Genomic DNA, 19,327 nt, shown 5'->3' on the forward strand with positions numbered 1-19,327 from the left:
AAAGACTTTGAGAGGTAAATAGTTCTCGAAGAAGACTTTCCAAATAAAATGAGGAGATGGTGATGTGTTTATCGAAATTTCATGGTGGACATCAAAATGAAAGTACTTATGATAAGAAAGAAACCTTGAGAGACGATGATTTCAAACTATCAACTAAAAGATGAGGATAAATCCTCCCTGTTTCTAGCGCCAAAATATAGTTGCAGAAAATCCCACAACTACACCCCTGTAATGATAATAAAGCAAAGTCTAAGTCATTATGATCAACCTAAACATTAATAATATTATTCACCACTTTGCACTTATATGATCTTGCGAAACTCTTTATAATGGATGAATATAGCTTTCACAGTGAATTCAAGCTAAGTTTACATACAATAATGGAGAAATACAAATATGAATACTAAGTTCTATAATGGAGCATGTCTCTTTACTGATAACTTTCTTACGCTATGTCCTATGGGCTAGATTGAGCGGCTTGATTGGCAGTTAAGTGTTGCAATTCAAAAAAAAAGTGTGTTCTAAAAGTTAACACTAGTTCTCTCTCCTAACATGTGCTCGCAGTTCAACTAGCATCGAGATTGAAGCACTGAATGGTTCAACGTTCAAAAAGTTACCTTACCGCTGAACCGTTCAGCGCTCACAAAAATCATACGGATCACAAAAATCACAAAATTTGAGTAGACACCTGAAATTTAAAACGCTGAACCAAACATCGCTGGGCAGTGGTCCCAGCTGACGTGGAATGCTAATCCAGATGCTAGATTAGCACTCCCATAGGACTTAGGAGGTTGCCCTAGCTGACGTGGACTGTTAATCTAGCTGCTATATTAGAAGACCATAGGACTTATCCTTGGCTTATCTCTCTTCACTTATCCTTTCTTTCTCTACTATTTCTGAGCCCTTATATAGGCAAATATACCAGTAGAAGATAATCATGATTCACGTGCAAGATATCAGTTGACTGATTCTTTTTCAGTTTGTCTTACTCGCCAGGCTTTTGTGTGCTTTCTCTATCTGTCGCACTACTGCTTGGTTCTTCGCGCTTCTTCTGGTGGAGTTAGCAATCGCGTTATCTTTACCGCGTTACTATTTTTCGCTCTCTTTCTCCATTATCGCGTGATTACTCTTCGCCTTGTTTTCTGGTAATTGTTACGTCGTCGTGCTTAAGGTTGTTTTTTTCAGAGCGAAGTTGTGTATTTGCCTTGTGCGATATTTTGCCGCTACATTTTTCCTCTTCTCGCGTGTTCTTCTGCAAGTGGAATAATGCGAGAATTCTGGTCGATCTTCGCACTAGTCTCATCTTTTCGTTTTCTTTTACTCGACATTTCTTTGTGTTTTCTGCATGATTATTTGTGTTGTGACTTGTCTCTTTTCTGTTGACACATCAATGATTCTAATTTTGACCGGCTATTGCTATAGTGGTTCGCATACTTTAATAAATATCTTTGAAGAGAGAGATTTTTTCCTTTTAGTTTCTTATTTCTCCTGCTTCTTCTCTGTTTTGGAAGAGTCCGTTTTTACTTTTACAGAGACTAGTTTTCTGGGAGTTTGTCATCATGGCGAGCCAATCTATTATTCCTTTTTCCACTGAATCATCTCCTCGGTAAGTACTATTATTGAATCTAGTGTATTTGCTTGAGTTTTTAGATGTTTGGATAGCGTATTTCCAAATTCCAATTGCTGCTTTTTATTAGAACCATTATCGATATCCATAATTTGTGAATTACTATATTTTGGTTTTCTTTTATCTTCAATCTAAATAGTTTTTCATATTTTAGATCACAAGTTCATCTTTTTCTAACGATAGTGTCATTAGGCTTTATGGACAATTTAGCATCTCAGTCTTTGGTTTTGTGCTCAATAGTTATATCCAATGGAATGGTTAAGATTCTACATTGGATTTTTTCCTGTAACTACGTTGTTAGGTGTTTTCACTATGTTGGTTGTCTGTTTGAAATTTCTGAGATGATTGGAAACTTCTTGGTCAGTCTTGTAACCGATTATAGTCCTGTATTCTATTCCGTCTTTGAAACGGAGTATCGTTATCAATGTAACTAAGGCGTTCCTCTTTTTCGAAAAGAAGAAGAAGAAGTGAACAATGAGAATAAGATGGCATGATCAGATCGGAAAGCACAATACAACCTAAAAAGAATATGGGCTTAAATTCTTTTTAGTGACTGCTCCAAAATTAGGTTTTCTACAATGCATTCATGTTATCTATATTATTACAATGCAAAAAAAATAAATAAAATAAATCAGTGATTGGTGGAATGGTCTACATATGAAACAAATTGTTATCAAAAATATAATAATTCTCTTTAAAAAAAACGGTGGAGCATCTCAAATAAAAATAGATAAAAACCAATTAGTGATAGGTGGAGAGGTGAGAGGTCTGAGCAATCTACAATCCTAGAGAACTCGATGATAGCCCATATAAGACTATTGTCGTTGACATGCAACCAACCAATTCATCGATCCCGGTTGAGGATCGTGACAACACTTTCAGGTTCGTCGAGCTCGGTTCAGGATCGTTACACCGTTTTTAGGATCACCAGTTCATTTATCCTCCCCATCAAGGAGATATAGTTCTGGGATAAATAGGACTTTTAATTGGAAAAATAACTGCCGCAACCTAGTACTTAACTTAATGGAATTTATTTTTTGAATAGAACGGGATACTTTAAAAAAACATTAAAAATCGAGGGCATTTTTTTAGTGTAACGTGGTACTTTATAAAAAAGCCCAATATTATATTGGCTCAGCTTAAGACTTATTTCTATATGTGAAAACTACTACCACACCCATTTCTCAAATTTTTTACACTAAGAAACCCACGCTCATAAAAGTTCAGGCGCGCACCCATTTTTTGGGTTAAAATTTCGTCACACCCATAATTTCCGAAATTATTTTTCTTCTTCTCAACTGTTAATTGATTCTCTGAATCTAAAGTGATGTTTTATCAAGGAGACCAGAGAAAAAAGAGAAACTTTTACAAAAACCTCCGGAGAAGATTGATTTTCGATCTTCTCTCGCACCAAAGATACACAAAGATCCCGATTTCCGCCACCACCACAGCAACATCACCATGGTTCCCGTTCACGGCAGCACTAAAAGGAAGAAAAATAATGATTGGAGACGGAATTAAAGACCAAATAGAAATGGTTAGCTAACGCAATTGCAGGTCTTCAAAGAATGGCTTTTACATGATTCGATCTGAATCATCCATTTTGTTGATTTTATAAGTGAAGAAAGGTGCTGGTGGAAGAAAAGGAAATGGTGGTCCAAAGAAGAAATCATTAACAAGATCTGTTAGAGCTGGTTTACAATTTCCGATAGGTAGAATTGGTAGGTACTTGAAGAAATGACGTTATGCTCAACGTATTGGCAGTGGTGCTCATGTTTATCTCGCTGTTGTTCTTGAATACCTTGCTGCTGAGGTCAATTTATTCTTTAACTTTTCAATTAGGGAATCTTAAAATTTTCATAATTCTTGTCAATTTAGTCTCAATTCAAAGTGGGTTTTGCTTATTGTTTGTACATGTAAAAAATTTGTTAAAAGACATAAATTTGTTTTTTGTTTGAGCTTCATTTTGCTCAAAATTTGATTTTTTATGTTTAGGAATTAGGGATTGTGGACTTTCGTGAAAAATTGTGAATTTCTTCTAATTTGAGTGTGGGTTTGTGATAAATTTTGCATTAAATTTAGGGCTTACTGGTGACCATTAATCGAACGAAAATTGGAGTTGATATTGATATGGGTTTGCTGTTGGATATTGCAGACAAGGAAGTTGGTTTGTGTTCAATTTTTTTTTAACTTGTCCCCTAACTGTTTGGTTTATTACCTGAATGTTCAAATTGACCCATGATCATCATATTTTTTTTACTTTTTTCGTCTAACTGTTTGGTTGAGTTTTTGTTCTTGAGAAAGTGTAGATGAATTCTTGGTAGTTCCATTTGATTGCAGATGATGGATGTGAAATGGATATGCTTGTAGAGGTGTTAAGAGTCTGCAATGAAGTTAGAGATTGTAAGAGATTGCAGGTAGTTTAGTGTTGCTGTTGAATTTGGGTTGAAGCTGAAAGGCTTAAAGCATTGCAGGTTATAGTGCAACTGCAGTTTGAATAGTAAAAGTGTTGAAGTTGGTGGTGTTGTAGATCAACTTGTAGATGCTGGTTTTCTGAGAAAGTGTTGTTCTTGAGAAAGTGATGCATAATAGGTTATGCATCTACAAAATTTGTTGCATAACTTGTTATGCATTCTCGAAATTGGTTGCATAACACATTCTGCAGCTTTTTTTTTTGCATAACTTTTTATGCAGCTACTTTTTTCTTAGTATTGAAACAAGCAAAAAATAAGGCTGCATAACTCGTCATTGACCTACAATAATATCTACATAACTTGTTATGCAGTCGTGATAATGGATGCATAACCTGTTATGCATGCATCCGAAAATATGACTGCATAATGCATTATGCATCGAGAAAATTGTCGCACAATCTTTTATGCATCGAGAAAATAGATGCATAACATGATATGCATCCGTAAATATGGATATATATTGCATTATGCATCAATTTTTTATACTCAAGAAGGGTGCGAAAACAATGGGTACATGACTTGTTATAGATGCATAACTTTGTTATGCAGATGCATAATTTGTTATGCAGTCGAGAAAATGGTTGCATAATTCGTTATGCGTCTGCATAATGCGTTATGCATCCTTTTTGGTGGCTGCATAATGGTTATGTATCAAGTTTTCGAAAATTTTGCCTAAACCGACGATCACCTCCGATTTTTTCATGAAAACAAAAATTTGATATTGTTGTTTGTACTCATTGCGTAGCTCTCTTTAAAAGATTTCCAACCATATAAAATTTTGTAAATTTCTAAGGTGCGGATTTTTAGATATGTTATGTCCAAGTTGAGTTGCCAATTATACCCCTGATGCATAACTCAGTCATGCAGATGCATAATCCGTCATGAAGAAGTTTTTAATAATTTCATATAATTATGGGTGTCACGGAAATAATTATGAGTGTGACAGTACCCAAAATTAATTGTGGGCTGAGAATGAGAATATTTTTTATTATTGGTCTCCCCCTAATTTCCCTTTCTATATTTTATCTCCTTCCACATTGAATCAGGGGTCTTTCCATGTTTTAGATCAAAGTTTCGAGTCTTTCCTTAAACAAATAAAAATCGATTTCGTCTGTATTTCTAATTCCAGTATACACGAGGATTTATAAATACTCGGGCAGAAAAAAATATCGTACAAATTTCGGAATACTATGTTGAAGTTGCTGTGACTAAAAAAATATTCAGCATCGTTCTCATTACAGACACTAAAAAAACCCCATGATTCTGCCGGTTGCTGTTTCAAAATTTCGATTCAAGCTGCTTTTTCTTCTTTTTCTAAATCTCAAACCCTAATTTCTGATTGTTCTTACTGTGAGAGAAGAAGAACTCAAAAAGGTACTTTCTTCCTTTTCTGAATCTCATTACCAATTTCTGAGTTTCAATTGAGTTAAGGGTTTTTCGGAGCTTGGAAACTGTTAGTTAGGGTTTAAATTGTGTAATTAAAATTTCTTTGTGGTTATTGAGAACAGTTGAATCTGCTATTGGAAAATCCATTCTAGGGATTAAGAATCTTAAATTGCATTGATGGGATTACTTAATTTTATGTTATTTGTAGTATTTAATCATAAAGCTGGAACCTTTGTGAGTTTAATTATGTTTAACCCAGAAAATTTGATTTTGATAACTCGTGAAAGCAGGAAATTGTACCCTTTAATGGTAAATGTGGAACCTTTGTTGAGTTCAATTGCGTAAAACCTAGATAATTTGATTTCGATAACTTGAAATTCAGGAAATTGTAGAAGGTAAATTGGATGAGTAAAGGTAGGGTTTAGAGTATAGAATGGGGTTTGGAATCTTGGGTTAGTGTTTGAGATGTGGCATTGGATACTTTGTGTCTCAGGGGTTACATTCCTCTGCTGGAAACCGTATGCACTTGAATAAAATTTTGTTTCATAATTCATGGATTTATTATGAAGTGCATTCTTAATGCATTTTTTATTTTTGTCTTAGAATCATGCCTCGTAAAGCGGGCTACGACTTGGGATACGATGACTATGGTGACTATGATGATTATGGCTATGATGAGGATGCAGATGAAGCATATGGTGATAATCCAGATGTAGATGGATATGGTTAGTACTCCAAATTTACGATTCAATTCTTCTTGAATTTCATACAGTTTTCTGTTATCTTGAAGACCATTTAAAATTCAAAACCAGTTTTACTTATTGGGGTTGATTTTTCATTCATGTGAAGGACTGATACAGAATAAGTTTAGGTTCTGTATCCTCCATATGGTTTTGACTGTAGATGGAATCTGAAGACACGTCTCGTGAATAAATTATTTCTGCTACTGACAAGCTCTTTACATATCCTTCCTTGATCGAAATGTGTCCAAGTTTGGAACCTAAAATCGATTTCTGTTCTACTTCAGATAACTTGATAACTATTGATTGCTAATTTATCCATTGTTATTTACTGTAGTGGAAGAAGAAACCCCTAAAGTTTTCCAGACTGCCTCTAAGCCTGGGACTTGGAGCTGTCCGATTTGCACATTTGCAAATGATGAAGACTTATCTGCTTGTGATATCTGCGGAGTTCTTCGGGACCCTGTTGTCAGCAACAATGGCAATAATAAAAAATCAGGTAAGCAACTGTGACGTTCTGTGTTTTTTTTCCCCTTTTTATGTATCTGGCTATTGTGTGGTTTTATTTCCTTAGCTATGCTTAGGGATGTAAATTGTGTGGTTTTATTTCCTTAGAGTCATGTGCATCTTCCCTTTATAGAATGGAGATTTTTCCATGCAGCTGATGTGTCCAAAGGTTATGGAGCATCCATACTGGCCCAAGCTCTTCTTGCACCTTTGCCTCGTAGGACGCACGAAATGGATGTTATCATTCAGAGGCTAAATGGTGATTTTGCTAACAGTGTAACCAATAATATCAACATGATTCGAGATATCCCCAGAAATTATAATTTCTAAAGTTGTGTGTGTTTGCTGAATGCTGATGAGTACAATCTTAATCAGCATTGGTTGTTCGACATATAAAAACATATTTTACTTCAGTAAACAAACGCCTTAAAGCTGTTTTGCAGGTTCTAGTATGGCATTTTATCAGTCTTTCTGCACATTTATAGAGTTCTAAAATGTACATCTTTATGTTGTTAACAGCCTCTTTCAAGATTGATAGTGTCCTTCAGGAGGATTTGGTTAAATTTGGAAAACATTCTGCCATGAAGTTCCCACAAGGTATCCGGTCTATTCCCTAGCCTCGCCGAACCTTGAGAAGTGAGATTATGGAACACGACCAATGAGCCATAATTTTTTGAATTTTTTTTTTTTACTGGAAACCGTTAAGAGACATAAACTTGTTGAATATATAAATCTCAGATGTATATGGAGCCACGTTTATAGAACTCCCTAAATCTTTTATCTTATTTATGGAGTCTTCAGTAGTTTCATGTTAGTCTGACTCCATTGGTTCTTTTTCAATGTGCCCTTTACTTGTAGGGAACACTATGGAATTGTCTTCTTCAGGCATCAGTGAGAAAAAAGAAAAGGTTAATCAACTTCCAAGCAAGAATAAGTTAAAGGCTCCCTCTGCTAGTGTGCCTGAAGTTGGACAACCAAGTTCATATGGGAGAAATGGATCCTCACTTGATGACGACAATCTACAAACACTAAACAACAGTTTCAACAAAGTAAAGATGAGTGCTGGTTCTGGTTCTTCCCAGAATCGTGTAAGTACGCAGAAGGCTAAATCAGTCTCACCATACAAGCCAGAGAAATGGATGCTTCCAGAACAAGATGGAAAACTGACTCAATTGAATCTTGCTATTGTGAGTCTATCACCCTTGTCCACTTCTTCTGATTGTCTTTCCCAATTACTGCATTCTCCTTATTGAAAGTTTGATCATGTTACAGGTGGGTCATGTTGATTCGGGAAAATCAACACTGTCGGGCAGACTTCTAAATCTTTTAGGGCGAATTTCCCAGAAAGAAATGCACAAATATGAAAAAGAGGCTAAGCAACAGGTTTGCGAACTTTTACTCAAACTCTTTCTTAGAAGTCCCGTTGTTGTGGATATAGTCATGAATTGTTGAATACCACTTAATGCAGGGAAAGGGGTCCTTTGCTTTTGCATGGGCAATGGATGAGAGTGCCGAAGAGAGGGAAAGGGGTATTACAATGACAGTTGGTGTGGCTTATTTTGACTCCAAGAAGTATCATGTTGTTGTGCTAGATTCTCCTGGTCATAAAGATTTTGTCCCAAATATGATATCTGGCGCTACGCAAGCAGATGCTGCCATTCTTGTTATTGATGCTTCAATGGGTGCATTTGAAGCTGGTATAGATGCTAATGGGGGGCAAACAAGAGAGCATGCACAGCTCATAAGAAGTTTTGGGGTCGATCAAGTTATTGTCGCTGTAAATAAAATGGATGTGGTTGGGTACGCAAAGGAAAGATTTGATTCAATAAAATCGCAACTTGGTCTCTTTCTTCGATCTTGTGGTTTCAAGGACTCTTTTTTATCATGGATCCCCTTGAGTGCTATGGAAAATCAGAATTTGGTCACAGCTGCTTCTGATGCCCGTTTATCATCTTGGTTAGTGCCTACATTGACTCCTTTCTTTTGTTCAGATTTCTGTTGTTGATGGTCAAGCTGAAACTTAAGTTGATGCTCAGTTAGACATGGAAATAGTTATTAGCTAGAATAGTGTTTGAAGTTGACCTTTTTGATCCTGCAGCGAGGTAGAGTTAGGTTGATCGATTTAGTGCCAACGTGTCAGGATTTTCCCACCTGGCGATCAGGGTTGTTGTTGACCTTATGGTGTTTTGTTAGGTTTTGCCAGGCCTAACATGATGACTAACTGACATGTTTTACAGTGTTGGTGACTACTTTTAAATATATCACTTATTCTGGTTTGCAGGTATGAGGGCCCATATCTCTTGGATGCTGTAGATTCATTGCAACCACCTGTTAGAGATGTCTCTAAGCCTTTACGGATGCCTATCTGTGACTTCATTAAGTCACAATCATTAGGGCAACTGGCAGTTAGTGGGAAATTGGAATCTGGAGCTCTTCGAAATGGTTCAAAGGTATACATTTCAATTGTGCTGATCGAAATTAATAAAAACTATGTGCAATTCTCTTTTCAAAGCAGCGCGGATTTGTTATTCTGAGAGCTCGTCTCATCGCTATTATACATCTTTGGTGCTTGTAGGTCATGGTGCTGCCTTATGGAGACGTAGCAACAGTTCGTACCATAGAACGTGACTCTAAACCTTGCAGTGTCGCCAGGTCTGGTGATAATGTGGCTGTTAGTCTACAAGGCATTGATGCAAATCGTGTGATGGCTGGTGGTGTACTCTGTCACCCAGATTTTCCCGTGGCTATTGCATCCTGTTTCGAATTGAAGGTCCTTGTTTTGGATGTTGTAATGCCTATTCTAATCGGTTCACAGGTCAGTGTCTTTTCACAACGATTTTCTTAGTACATCATTAAATAAATAATCTTCATATATATAGCTCAATCAACTCAAACATGGAACTGTGCAGATTGAATTTCATGTACATCATGCCAAAGAGGCGGCCAGAGTTAAAAAGATAGTGTCTTTGTTGGATCAGAAAACTGGGAAAGTCTCAAAAAAGGCACCCCGCTGTCTGACATCCAAACAAAGTGCATTGATAGAGGTGAACCTAGATGCAGCTGTATGTGTAGAAGAGTTTTCCGAGTGTCGAGCTTTGGGGAGGGTTTTCTTGCGATCATCGGGTAGAACTATTGCTGTTGGGATCATAACCCGGATAATTGAGTAATGTTTTTTCCATGGTTTGCAAGATACAATTTTCTTGCCCAATCCAAAGTTAGCTCAAATGTAACGTATCAACTGAATTCAATTTATTTACATATATACGAATGTTATTCCACACAATTATTCAGAGAAAATCTGATGCAACCACTCCCGGCTAGACCTATTATAATCACTTACAAGACTTGATTTCCTATTGTGACTCATGGCACACACCTGTTTGGATCTGACTTGGCATATGATCTGATGCCAGAGCATTTGGTTTTCCAATTTTTCCTATGTTTGACTAGAGGTCTGACTCGTTGGGCTATTTTATTAGTATTTTTGAGTCAGATGTAATGAGTCAAATTCAGATGGATAATCACATCTAGATAAGTCAGTTGAGTCAGAAAAAACAAATAACCCGTTAATCCAATTCTGACTCGGTATATCTGTCTCAGAAATTATTCAACAAGGTAATAGAATTTTTTTTTGTACCCTTTCAAACACAAGTCCAATGTACCAGACTCTAACATCTCCATATCAAAGTTATCATGATTTATAAAGGGGATACCAGTTTTACTAAGTGCTGATACCGTTTCAAATAGGACAAAAAAATCCTACCGAACCTGGCTGTTGGATCGATGAAATGATATCAGCACTTTATAAATCGTGAAATTTATGACTCGAATCAGATCCCGGGAAAAAAAAAACAAACGATCTGACTGGCCGAGTTAGATACGGAGTCAGACCCATGTGTCCGAGTCAGATCAAAATTAAACGGAAGATTGATATTGCCATCAAAAGAGAAGAGTAAACGAGTAGGACACGTCAAAGAGTGCCCGGCCTGGCTTCTGATTGACAATCCCTATATCCAACCGCTTTGTTTTTGTTTTTTTATTTTTATTTTTATACACCAAAATCACAATCATTCGTTCCCAAGTCTTCTCTTTCAAAAAACACCCCCAACAACAACAAACAATAAAAAACCCTAATTCCTTTTCCCCCAAATATTCTTTCTACTGATCAGATCCTCAATTCAGCTTCCTCAGCAGCTCTGATCTTCTCAGGTAAGTCCAATTTCAGTTCGTGATTTTATTTTATTAAACCTAATTTCACTGTGAAGTTGTAATTTTTGCTAAGATTTTAACCTAATAAATACTTGTTTCTTTCGTTTATAGTTGTTCAATTTCTTGTTTAGCGTGATGAATCAAGCATGTTCTGATTAGGGTTTTCATTGTAAACTGATATTTATTGAATTTGAGAGACGTCCCCAAATTGAGTTCACATGATATTTTAGGTATTTTTGAACTGAAAAAACTGTTAGTTTGTGTAATTATGGAAAAAGTTTTTCTGTAATTCCGACATGAAAGTAGGAATTGGATGTGGTGGTGGTGGTGGTGTTGGATGGGGTGGGGAAGAATGTATGTTATAATTGAGACTGAGATTGACTTTTCGTGTTTTGATCATGTTTCATATGCAGGTGATTACTATATTTGTCTGTATGACTAGGTGATGAAGAGTAGTAGCTCTCCTGAGAAGGTTGGGTCACTTGATAAAATTCCTGATACCACAACTCTAGTTGATTCCTCTCCTTGTACAGATTCAACACCGTCTATTAGTTTAAAACAACACATAGAATCTGTTAGTACAGAACAAGTTTTACCGTCTGTTGGTGCAGGACAAGGGTCAGCGTTGGCTAGTGCAGAACAAGAGTCAACTTCTGTTAGTGTACAGCAAGATTCAACGTCCATTAGTGCAGAACAAGAGTCAGCATCTGTTAGTGCAGAACAAGAGTCCACGTCTGTTAGTCAAGAGTCAACATCTGTTAGTGCAGAACAAGAAGTTAGTGATACTACCAAGTCTGTGAAGGGTTCTTTGTGGTCTAGCTTCTTTCCGTCTAGTTTCTCGGTGTTTGAAGCATACAGTGACGCATCTCAGCCTGGAAAGAATTCAACTGATGTTAAAAGTGCCAACGGGTGGGCAACAACTATGAAGAGAATTGTGTCTGGTAGTTCAATGAGGGCACTCCGAGAGCGGTTAATCGGGCCTAGCAATACTGGTGTTTCTAGCTCAACTAGTGAGATATGGTTTCTAGGCGTTTGTTATAAAATTTCACCTGAAGATTTGTCTAGTGACTCAACTCATGGTAACGGGTTAGTTGAATTCGTAGATGATTTCTCGTCAAGAATTTGGATGACATATCGGAAAGGTTAGTTGAAGAATTATATGCTTGTTATGTTTGAATCAGTTAAATTTATGCAGTGTACAGCATCAGTAATGAAACTGTATCGTCGGTTGGTTTATAGGTTTTAGCGCAATTGGTGATTCAAAGCTTACAAGTGATGTCCATTGGGGTTGTATGCATAGAAGCAGTCAAATGCTTGTTGCTCAGGTATTCCACTTCTTCCAACCCTCAGATATCTTGTTGTTGATTTTTCTTTGGCTTATGTTATTTAAGTAATGAACACATCTTTCATGCTTTAGGCACTGCTATTTCATCACCTAGGGAGATCCTGGAGAAAACCCTTCGAAAAGGTAGGCGTACTGCTAGAATTTCAGTCATTTTTTGTGTTGGGATATGTCTGACACTTGCTTGTTGGTTTTACAGCCATACGACCCGGTGTATATTAAGATATTAGACCAATTTGGTGATTCAGACTCGTCTGCTTTTTCAATACATAATCTTATTCAAGCAGGAAAAGCATATGGCCTTGCTGCTGGCTCGTGGGTGGGACCATATGCCATGTGTCGCTCATGGGAAACTCTTGCACGCTTGAACAGAGAGCATGCTGACCCTGAGAAGGAACATACATCATTGCCAATGGCTGTACATATTGTTTCTGGTGATGAAGATGGGGAACGAGGTGGAGCTCCAGTCCTGTGTATTGAAGATGCTGCTAGACGTTGCTCGGAGTTTGGGAATGGTCAAGCTGATTGGTCTCCTATTCTTCTACTGGTTCCGTTGGTTCTTGGACTTGAGAAAGTTAATACCAGGTTCGTTAACTTTTAAGTCATTTTTGCTATGAATTTGTTCACAACCTATACTGTTCTGCTAAAGGTTTTATCTCTTAGGTGATCTCGTTGTTTGCTTAACCAGAGATCAGTAGTTTTACTTATTTAACCATGACCAGTTGTTATCATTAAAACAGTCGTAAAATTAACTTCTGGATGGCTATAGAAAAATTTAGTGGTAATCTGTCCAGAACTAAATCTGAGATTCTTCTTATGTAAATGTAGGACATTCCATATAGCTGTAGAGCTTACAAATTACAAGCTACTTTTGTTAATGATGCTAGGGCATCATATTTCATCATTTAAAGTATCTAGATTTTCATTTAGCTCAACTTTTTCATCAGGTATATTCCATCATTACGGGCAACATTTACATTTCCCCAAAGCCTGGGAATTTTAGGTGGGAAACCTGGGGCGTCAACTTATATTGTTGGAGTTCAGGATGATAAAGCTTTCTATCTTGATCCACATGAAGTTCAACAGGTAAATATTATCTGAAGCTCTTTTGTTTATGCTATTATTATCTGCTGAAAACTTCACATTAGTTCTCCACGTTACAACCTAACTTCGAAAATCGTAGTCCCTCATAGGCTCATAGCCTCCAATTATGATGTCTTATTGTCTTGTGACTTACCTATGTTGCAGTAATAGATTTTAGGCATTTTGTAGTCATGTAATTGTGTCCTGCTTCTGGCGCACCCGTCTGGTATGATCTATTGTTAGATGTTATCTTGTTGTGATCTGCTGCAACAGAGATGGAAAATAAACAAGTTTCTTTGGCCACCAATATCCATTAGAGGAATAAATACATGATTACTACACTTTGTCCTGAAATTTTACTTATCCCTTTGAAATATTTTTTTGGTTTAAGTTTTCATCAAATGCTGATTTGCAGTAGGAGACTTTAAAACGTCTTTTATGTTCATGTTTCCTGTCATATTGTCATGAATATGTGATGTGTAGGCATGGCTGATTCAATGAAAAATCTGACAGATCGGTCATTTGTAGTAATATGCTGAAGTACATGTTATCTTTCTATTGGCTAACTAAATCTGGTTGTGTAACAAGGTGGCTGAACTCCGGAAAGAGAATCTTGAGGCTGATACTACATCATACCACTGCAGGTACGAGTTGTTCTTACAAGCAGTATGAAAATCAAGTTTATCCAAGATTAATATTTGCTTTTCTGGCATCTTGACTTATTTTATCCATTCATCTCAGTGTTGTTCGAAACCTTCCCCTCGACATGATCGATCCATCCTTGGCGATTGGATTTTACTGCCGTGACAAAGGTATGCTGGCTTTTCCATTCTTTTGTATTTCTGATTTGTTTGGGTGCTGATAGGGAAAGGAGACTTATACTGGTTCATTTGCAGATGATTTCGATGATTTCTGCGCTCGAGCTTCAAAGTTAGCAGAGGAATCTAGTGGTGCACCGTTGTTCACCATAACAGAGTCACGCAGTCTGCCAAGGGAAGTCCAAAACAGAGATGTAGCGGGTGAACATGGAGAAGATGGCGATAACCTAGATATGGAGTCGAGGATGGGTGATTTAGAGGATCATCCGCAAGGGGATGAGTGGCAGCTTCTCTGATAATGACAGATGGAACGAACATGGGATGAAGTTTGCTTTTAGCTTGTCTGTTGGTACCACCATGCCATGGGCCACAGTTATGGATCTTAAATTCAGGATACATTTTCTGTCATTTTATTTCCCTCATCTGATTTGATCACCTCACATTGTACATTACAACTTCCTCTCTCATTTACAAAATATGACAGCACCATGTAAGATAGATTTTAAGGGCTGTCCATTCTTTAAATACCAACCATTGTTCATTTCCTCGCTTGTTTCTACCTGGATTTCTTGATTTCCTTTTATGCTTTGTCACCAGCGGCGATCAGTGGAGAATCGGCGATCTTAAATTCATTCAGATGTAACAATTACAATACCCAATTCTTAGATAATTTTTTGCTCAAATCGGGACCGGCAAAAAATATTATCTTAACGAAGTTATTAATACTGGGCTACATATCATGTATATTTGACTAATCAAAGTTTAAATAGCATGAATGGATGTCTTATAAATTGGTAGAGTTCGTTCATTTGCAAGTTACAACTGTTAGTTAAAAGAGATAGACAAGTTATGTCAGAGGATGTGCTTGAGCACAACAGATATATAAGAGATCAAGTTACAAATCATGAGAAATAATAAGACTTTGGAGAAAACTAAATTAGGTCGTGGTGATGGGAATATCAATTTGAGCTCCAAACATATTGATTAGGGATGATTTAAAAAGAAGGTTATTATTGGGTGTCATATTCTATTAGAGTGACGTCACCTAATAAGACAAAAATAGGTCACCCACAAATAATATCAAAAACCCCTTAATTCAAATAATTTTGTAATGACCAAACAACCTTTATGTAGTTAATTTTGATTTAATTAGATAATAATTAAATTAAGAAGATCAATTTTGTTAGATGGTAGAGAGGGTTTAACACAAAGTGATGATGAATCTCAACCAATTGAAGAAATAAATTAACAAACTGAAGAACCAATGGTTGAAAATCAACATGTACACCTCTAAACTATCTCCCATGGGTTCAATTTCGCTCAAAACTAGCTTAAGTACGTAAAAAATTTCAGATTTTTAGACTTTCATGGCAAATTACGTCTGGGTTGGGCTTCGTTTCCAACCGTAATTAAAATTTACGCCTGGGTTTGGAAGAACTCCAAACCGTAACTGGTTTCCAATAAGACAAAAATTGAATTACGTCTGGGTTCCCCAACCCAACCGTAAAATATGTTTTGCATCGGTATTTATTACCCGTTTTACGTCTAGATTAGATTTTTGGATTTCCAACCATAATCTAAAACGTCTGGGTTAGATTTTTTTCAAAAACCCAGACGTAGATGATTACGTCCAGAAAAAATTAGCCACGAACCTAGACGTACACAATTACGTCTGGAAAATCAATTCACAAAACCTAGACGTAATCCAATATGAGCAAAACTCTCAAAAGATACATGAACAATTAGTCTATGTTAGCCTATAAGATAAACCTAGACGTAAATTCAATTCTACGGTTGGAACTAAGGGAACCCGAACGTAACCCAACATGCAAATTATTTTTACGTTGGAATTTATCCAACCTGGACGTAAGTTCTTCATAAACCAATATTACGGTTGGTGGACCTAGACGTAGCACTAACAATGGAGGAGAGGAAGAAAAGAAAGACGAAGGAAAGAAGAGGAGCAGTCTTTTTTTTTTAGGATTAGATTAGAAAAGATTGGGTTTTTATGCTTTTATTTTAGTTATAAAGGATATTCTAGACATTTTGTACCTAAGTAAAGGATATCCCATAACCGCTTTTTTAGACACAAAAAATCCAAATAAAGCTCCTCTAAAAAAGTGTGATGCCCCAATAATAGTCTAATTTAAAAAATAGGTTTGTAGCTCGGTGGGGTTAGCGAGCCTCATAAAAAGCCAATACCTGGTTTCGCTACATTGTGGACAGTTTCCTTACACTATCGAACAGATAATGTAGTTGGGAGATTCCACCTTAAAATGAGTTTTTCCTATGTGCGTCTTTTATTACATCTAAAACTGCAAAAGTAATTATTACCATTTTTTTTCTTTTTTTGAAGATGTGGTAATTATTACTCTTAACACCATTTTATTTATTTTTTTGTTTGTTTTCTGGAAGTGACTAATTAAAATTACCTAACCCAATATATTTGAATTTTGAATCAGATTTGACTCAAATATATGCGAGTCGGTGGTTTGATCTGATAAGTCAGTGTATTTTGTTACTAGATTCAAACAGGTCTGAGTCAGGTGTTAGTCCTGAGTTATGTAGCGAATTCAAAATAATAGTAATAAATAAATAAAGTGGTGTTTATAACATTCCCACATAAATAAGTGGTTTGAAATCTGACTCGCGCCGAGTCAGAAATTAATTGGGATCCACCGAGTCAAATATAAATACACATGTTGTCCGACTTAAAATTTAACAAATACGGTAACATTTTTCAGGTACTTAGCCTATCAACTAATCTTTAAATTCTTGGTTGTCTTCTAGAGATTAATTATCTTTATTGGCCCTTGTGAGAATCTTGGTCATCACTAGGATATTGCTAAATATCTATAACTTAGTTTATATAAGGAGTCAGATTCCTAATATATCTCTTATTTGATAGACGGTCGAGATCTAAGGCTAATACTAAAATCCTAGGAACTTGGTCCTCTTTCTACCTATGAAAAGGAAACAGTAACCATCACTATTGCATCCAAGGAATTAACAACTCATTACGGTTATGGTCAAGAGAGAGAAACCATGACCTCCACAAGGTATTATCGCTGTCCCAAAAATGATCGACGTATGTTGGATTAGCGCTGTCAGGTATTCCGTATAAACTATTCTTGCATATAATTATCGTGTGATTATCATGAAGTTCAACGATCCTTAATCACGTATCTATAAAATTAAAACTTATATTCCCACACCATAAATTGACCAATCTGCATTTTAAAACGGAGTCACATAGGACGATTCACTTGATCAATTATTCGTCCAAGGAAAAATAAAGCCCCAACAGAAAATAGAAGACATAAAATAGCTGAAGGACATGAATCAATGCGTCTTCTCGGACTGGACTATAAATTGATAGGAATATGTTCATTTGCACCTGTTAGTTAAAACAGTTAGACAAGTTATTTATGTTTGCATTCTTATGCACAAAAAAAAAAAAAAAAAAAGAGATCTATTATATATATGTGGATGCCTACATCCATGTATGATATCCCTAAAACCTATCCACCAGAAGTGGAATAGTGAATAACCAAGTAATTACTACTCATGTAATGTGGTGTCTCTCTACATGAAAACTAAATGACATGAAGCAACTTAATGGATTGCTACTAATTTAGTTAGTAATAAGCTACTTGATGTCTTTATGCATGGTATACTAGGTGGGTGTTATATACATAAGCTGACACTAATGAAGTTCCGTGTCATCCTTATAAACATCTACACCATATTTGGTTCCCTATATATACTTGTGAGTTGTAACTATTTAGTTATTCCATTTTCTTATAAGTTTAATAAGAAACCACTCTTCTCTCTTATATTATCTAAATTTAATTATTTTGGGATTATATCTAATATTAGTGCCTAACTAATATTATTAGTAGCTTAATTATTACATGTTATCAACACGAGTTAGCTCTATTTTCTTTGAGCCACAAGTTAGCTCTATTTTCTTTGAGCTTTGGGTTATTGTTAGTTCTGGTAAAATAAGTGCTGCCAAAATTTTCCGAAGCGAAAGATAACTTTAATTACTATATTATCGATATGTCATCGAATTTAACTAAGATAGATTTTTCAGCTTTGGATATTTCTGGTAACAAATATATTTCATGAGTTCTGGATGCGGAGTTACATCTCCAAGCTAAGAATCTTGTCCACACGATTAAAGCGGGAAATGCTGCATCCCATCAGGATAGAGCATTGCCTTTAATTTTTCTTCGTCATCATATCCACGACGGGTTAAGATCAGAATATCTAACCGTTAAGGACCCTGAGGTTCTGTGGAGTTGCTTGAAAGATAGATATGACCACCTGAAGATGGTTATTCTGCCTAAAGCCAAAAATAATTGGTTGAATTTACGTTTGCAATATTTTAAATCTGTTTCTGAGTATAATTTTGCGTTGTTTAAAATCACTTCACATCTGAAATTGTGTGGTGAAAATATAACCGATGAACAATTACTCGAGAAAACTTTTACCACTTTCCACGCCTCGAATGTTGTCTTGCACCAACAATATAGAGAGCGTTGTTTTAAGAAATACTCAGAGTTGATTTCATGTCTGCTTGTTGCAGAACAGAATAATGAATTATTATTAAGAAATCATGAATCTCGTCTTGTGGGATCTGTTTCTGTGCCTGAATCACATGCAACAACGAGTTCTACCAATGGTAATGCACGGGGAAATAATAAGGGTAAAGGGAAACGTGGTCGTGGTAATAAAAAGAACCAAGATAAGAATTCAGGGTTTAAGCCAAACCAACAGGAGTGGAAAGATGGCACCCCAAAGAAAGAACAGAATCCAGATAAAGAAAAAGATTCGTCTGACAAGCCTATAAAGAACAAGGAAGGTGTTTGTTACCGTTGTGGTATGACTGGTCATTGGTCACGTATCTGTCGTACTGCCAAGCATCTTGCTAATCTATATCAAGCATCCCTGAAGCGACCCGCAGTTGATATTCAAACAAATCTTATAGAGACTAATGAGGCTTCTACTAGTTCTCCCCATTTAGACTTTGATTTTCTTACAAAGTCAGAAGAAGGAAAGTGGGACATATCTGATTTTCTTAATAAATCAGATGATGAAGAACTTAACTAGTTCTGTAAACTAGTTGTGAACTAGTC

The 19,327-nt window shown here is 36.3% G+C and overlaps 3 protein-coding genes across 5 annotated transcripts; all 3 read left to right on the top strand.

Annotated features, from left to right (window-relative positions):
- Positions 1 to 5,186: 5,186 nt before the first annotated feature.
- On the top strand, positions 5,187 to 10,031 carry LOC113330037 (elongation factor 1-alpha-like). 3 transcript variants are annotated; one of them, XM_026576887.1, is made up of 11 exons: positions 5,187 to 5,475; positions 6,091 to 6,212; positions 6,565 to 6,726; positions 6,889 to 6,993; positions 7,254 to 7,331; positions 7,593 to 7,921; positions 8,007 to 8,117; positions 8,203 to 8,690; positions 9,016 to 9,184; positions 9,310 to 9,549; positions 9,644 to 10,031. In XM_026576887.1, the coding sequence occupies exons 2-11, from the start codon at positions 6,095 to 6,097 to the stop codon at positions 9,899 to 9,901; spliced, it is 2,058 nt and encodes a 685-aa protein (XP_026432672.1). In that variant the 5' UTR covers positions 5,187 to 5,475; positions 6,091 to 6,094; the 3' UTR covers positions 9,902 to 10,031. The 3 variants fall into 3 exon arrangements, with proteins under 3 accessions (XP_026432672.1, XP_026432673.1, XP_026432674.1); XM_026576888.1 differs by lacking the exon at positions 6,889 to 6,993 and having other exon boundaries at positions 5,188 to 5,475; XM_026576889.1 differs by lacking the exons at positions 6,889 to 6,993; positions 7,254 to 7,331 and having other exon boundaries at positions 5,188 to 5,475.
- Positions 10,032 to 10,776: 745 nt separating this feature from the next.
- LOC113330000 (cysteine protease ATG4-like) lies at positions 10,777 to 14,763 on the top strand. Its single transcript, XM_026576853.1, has 9 exons — positions 10,777 to 10,943; positions 11,357 to 12,085; positions 12,183 to 12,268; positions 12,361 to 12,411; positions 12,485 to 12,870; positions 13,233 to 13,371; positions 13,957 to 14,012; positions 14,110 to 14,180; positions 14,265 to 14,763. The coding sequence occupies exons 2-9, from the start codon at positions 11,389 to 11,391 to the stop codon at positions 14,480 to 14,482; spliced, it is 1,704 nt and encodes a 567-aa protein (XP_026432638.1). The 5' UTR covers positions 10,777 to 10,943; positions 11,357 to 11,388; the 3' UTR covers positions 14,483 to 14,763.
- Positions 14,764 to 18,521: 3,758 nt separating this feature from the next.
- Positions 18,522 to 19,301, top strand: LOC113329693. The gene has a single exon (XM_026576536.1). It carries the CDS (start codon positions 18,522 to 18,524, stop codon positions 19,299 to 19,301), a length of 780 nt encoding a protein of 259 aa, XP_026432321.1.
- Positions 19,302 to 19,327: the final 26 nt, after the last annotated feature.

This window comes from Papaver somniferum, unplaced genomic scaffold (genome assembly GCF_003573695.1).
Source record: "Papaver somniferum cultivar HN1 unplaced genomic scaffold, ASM357369v1 unplaced-scaffold_117, whole genome shotgun sequence".
NCBI classification, from domain to species: domain Eukaryota; kingdom Viridiplantae; phylum Streptophyta; class Magnoliopsida; order Ranunculales; family Papaveraceae; genus Papaver; species Papaver somniferum.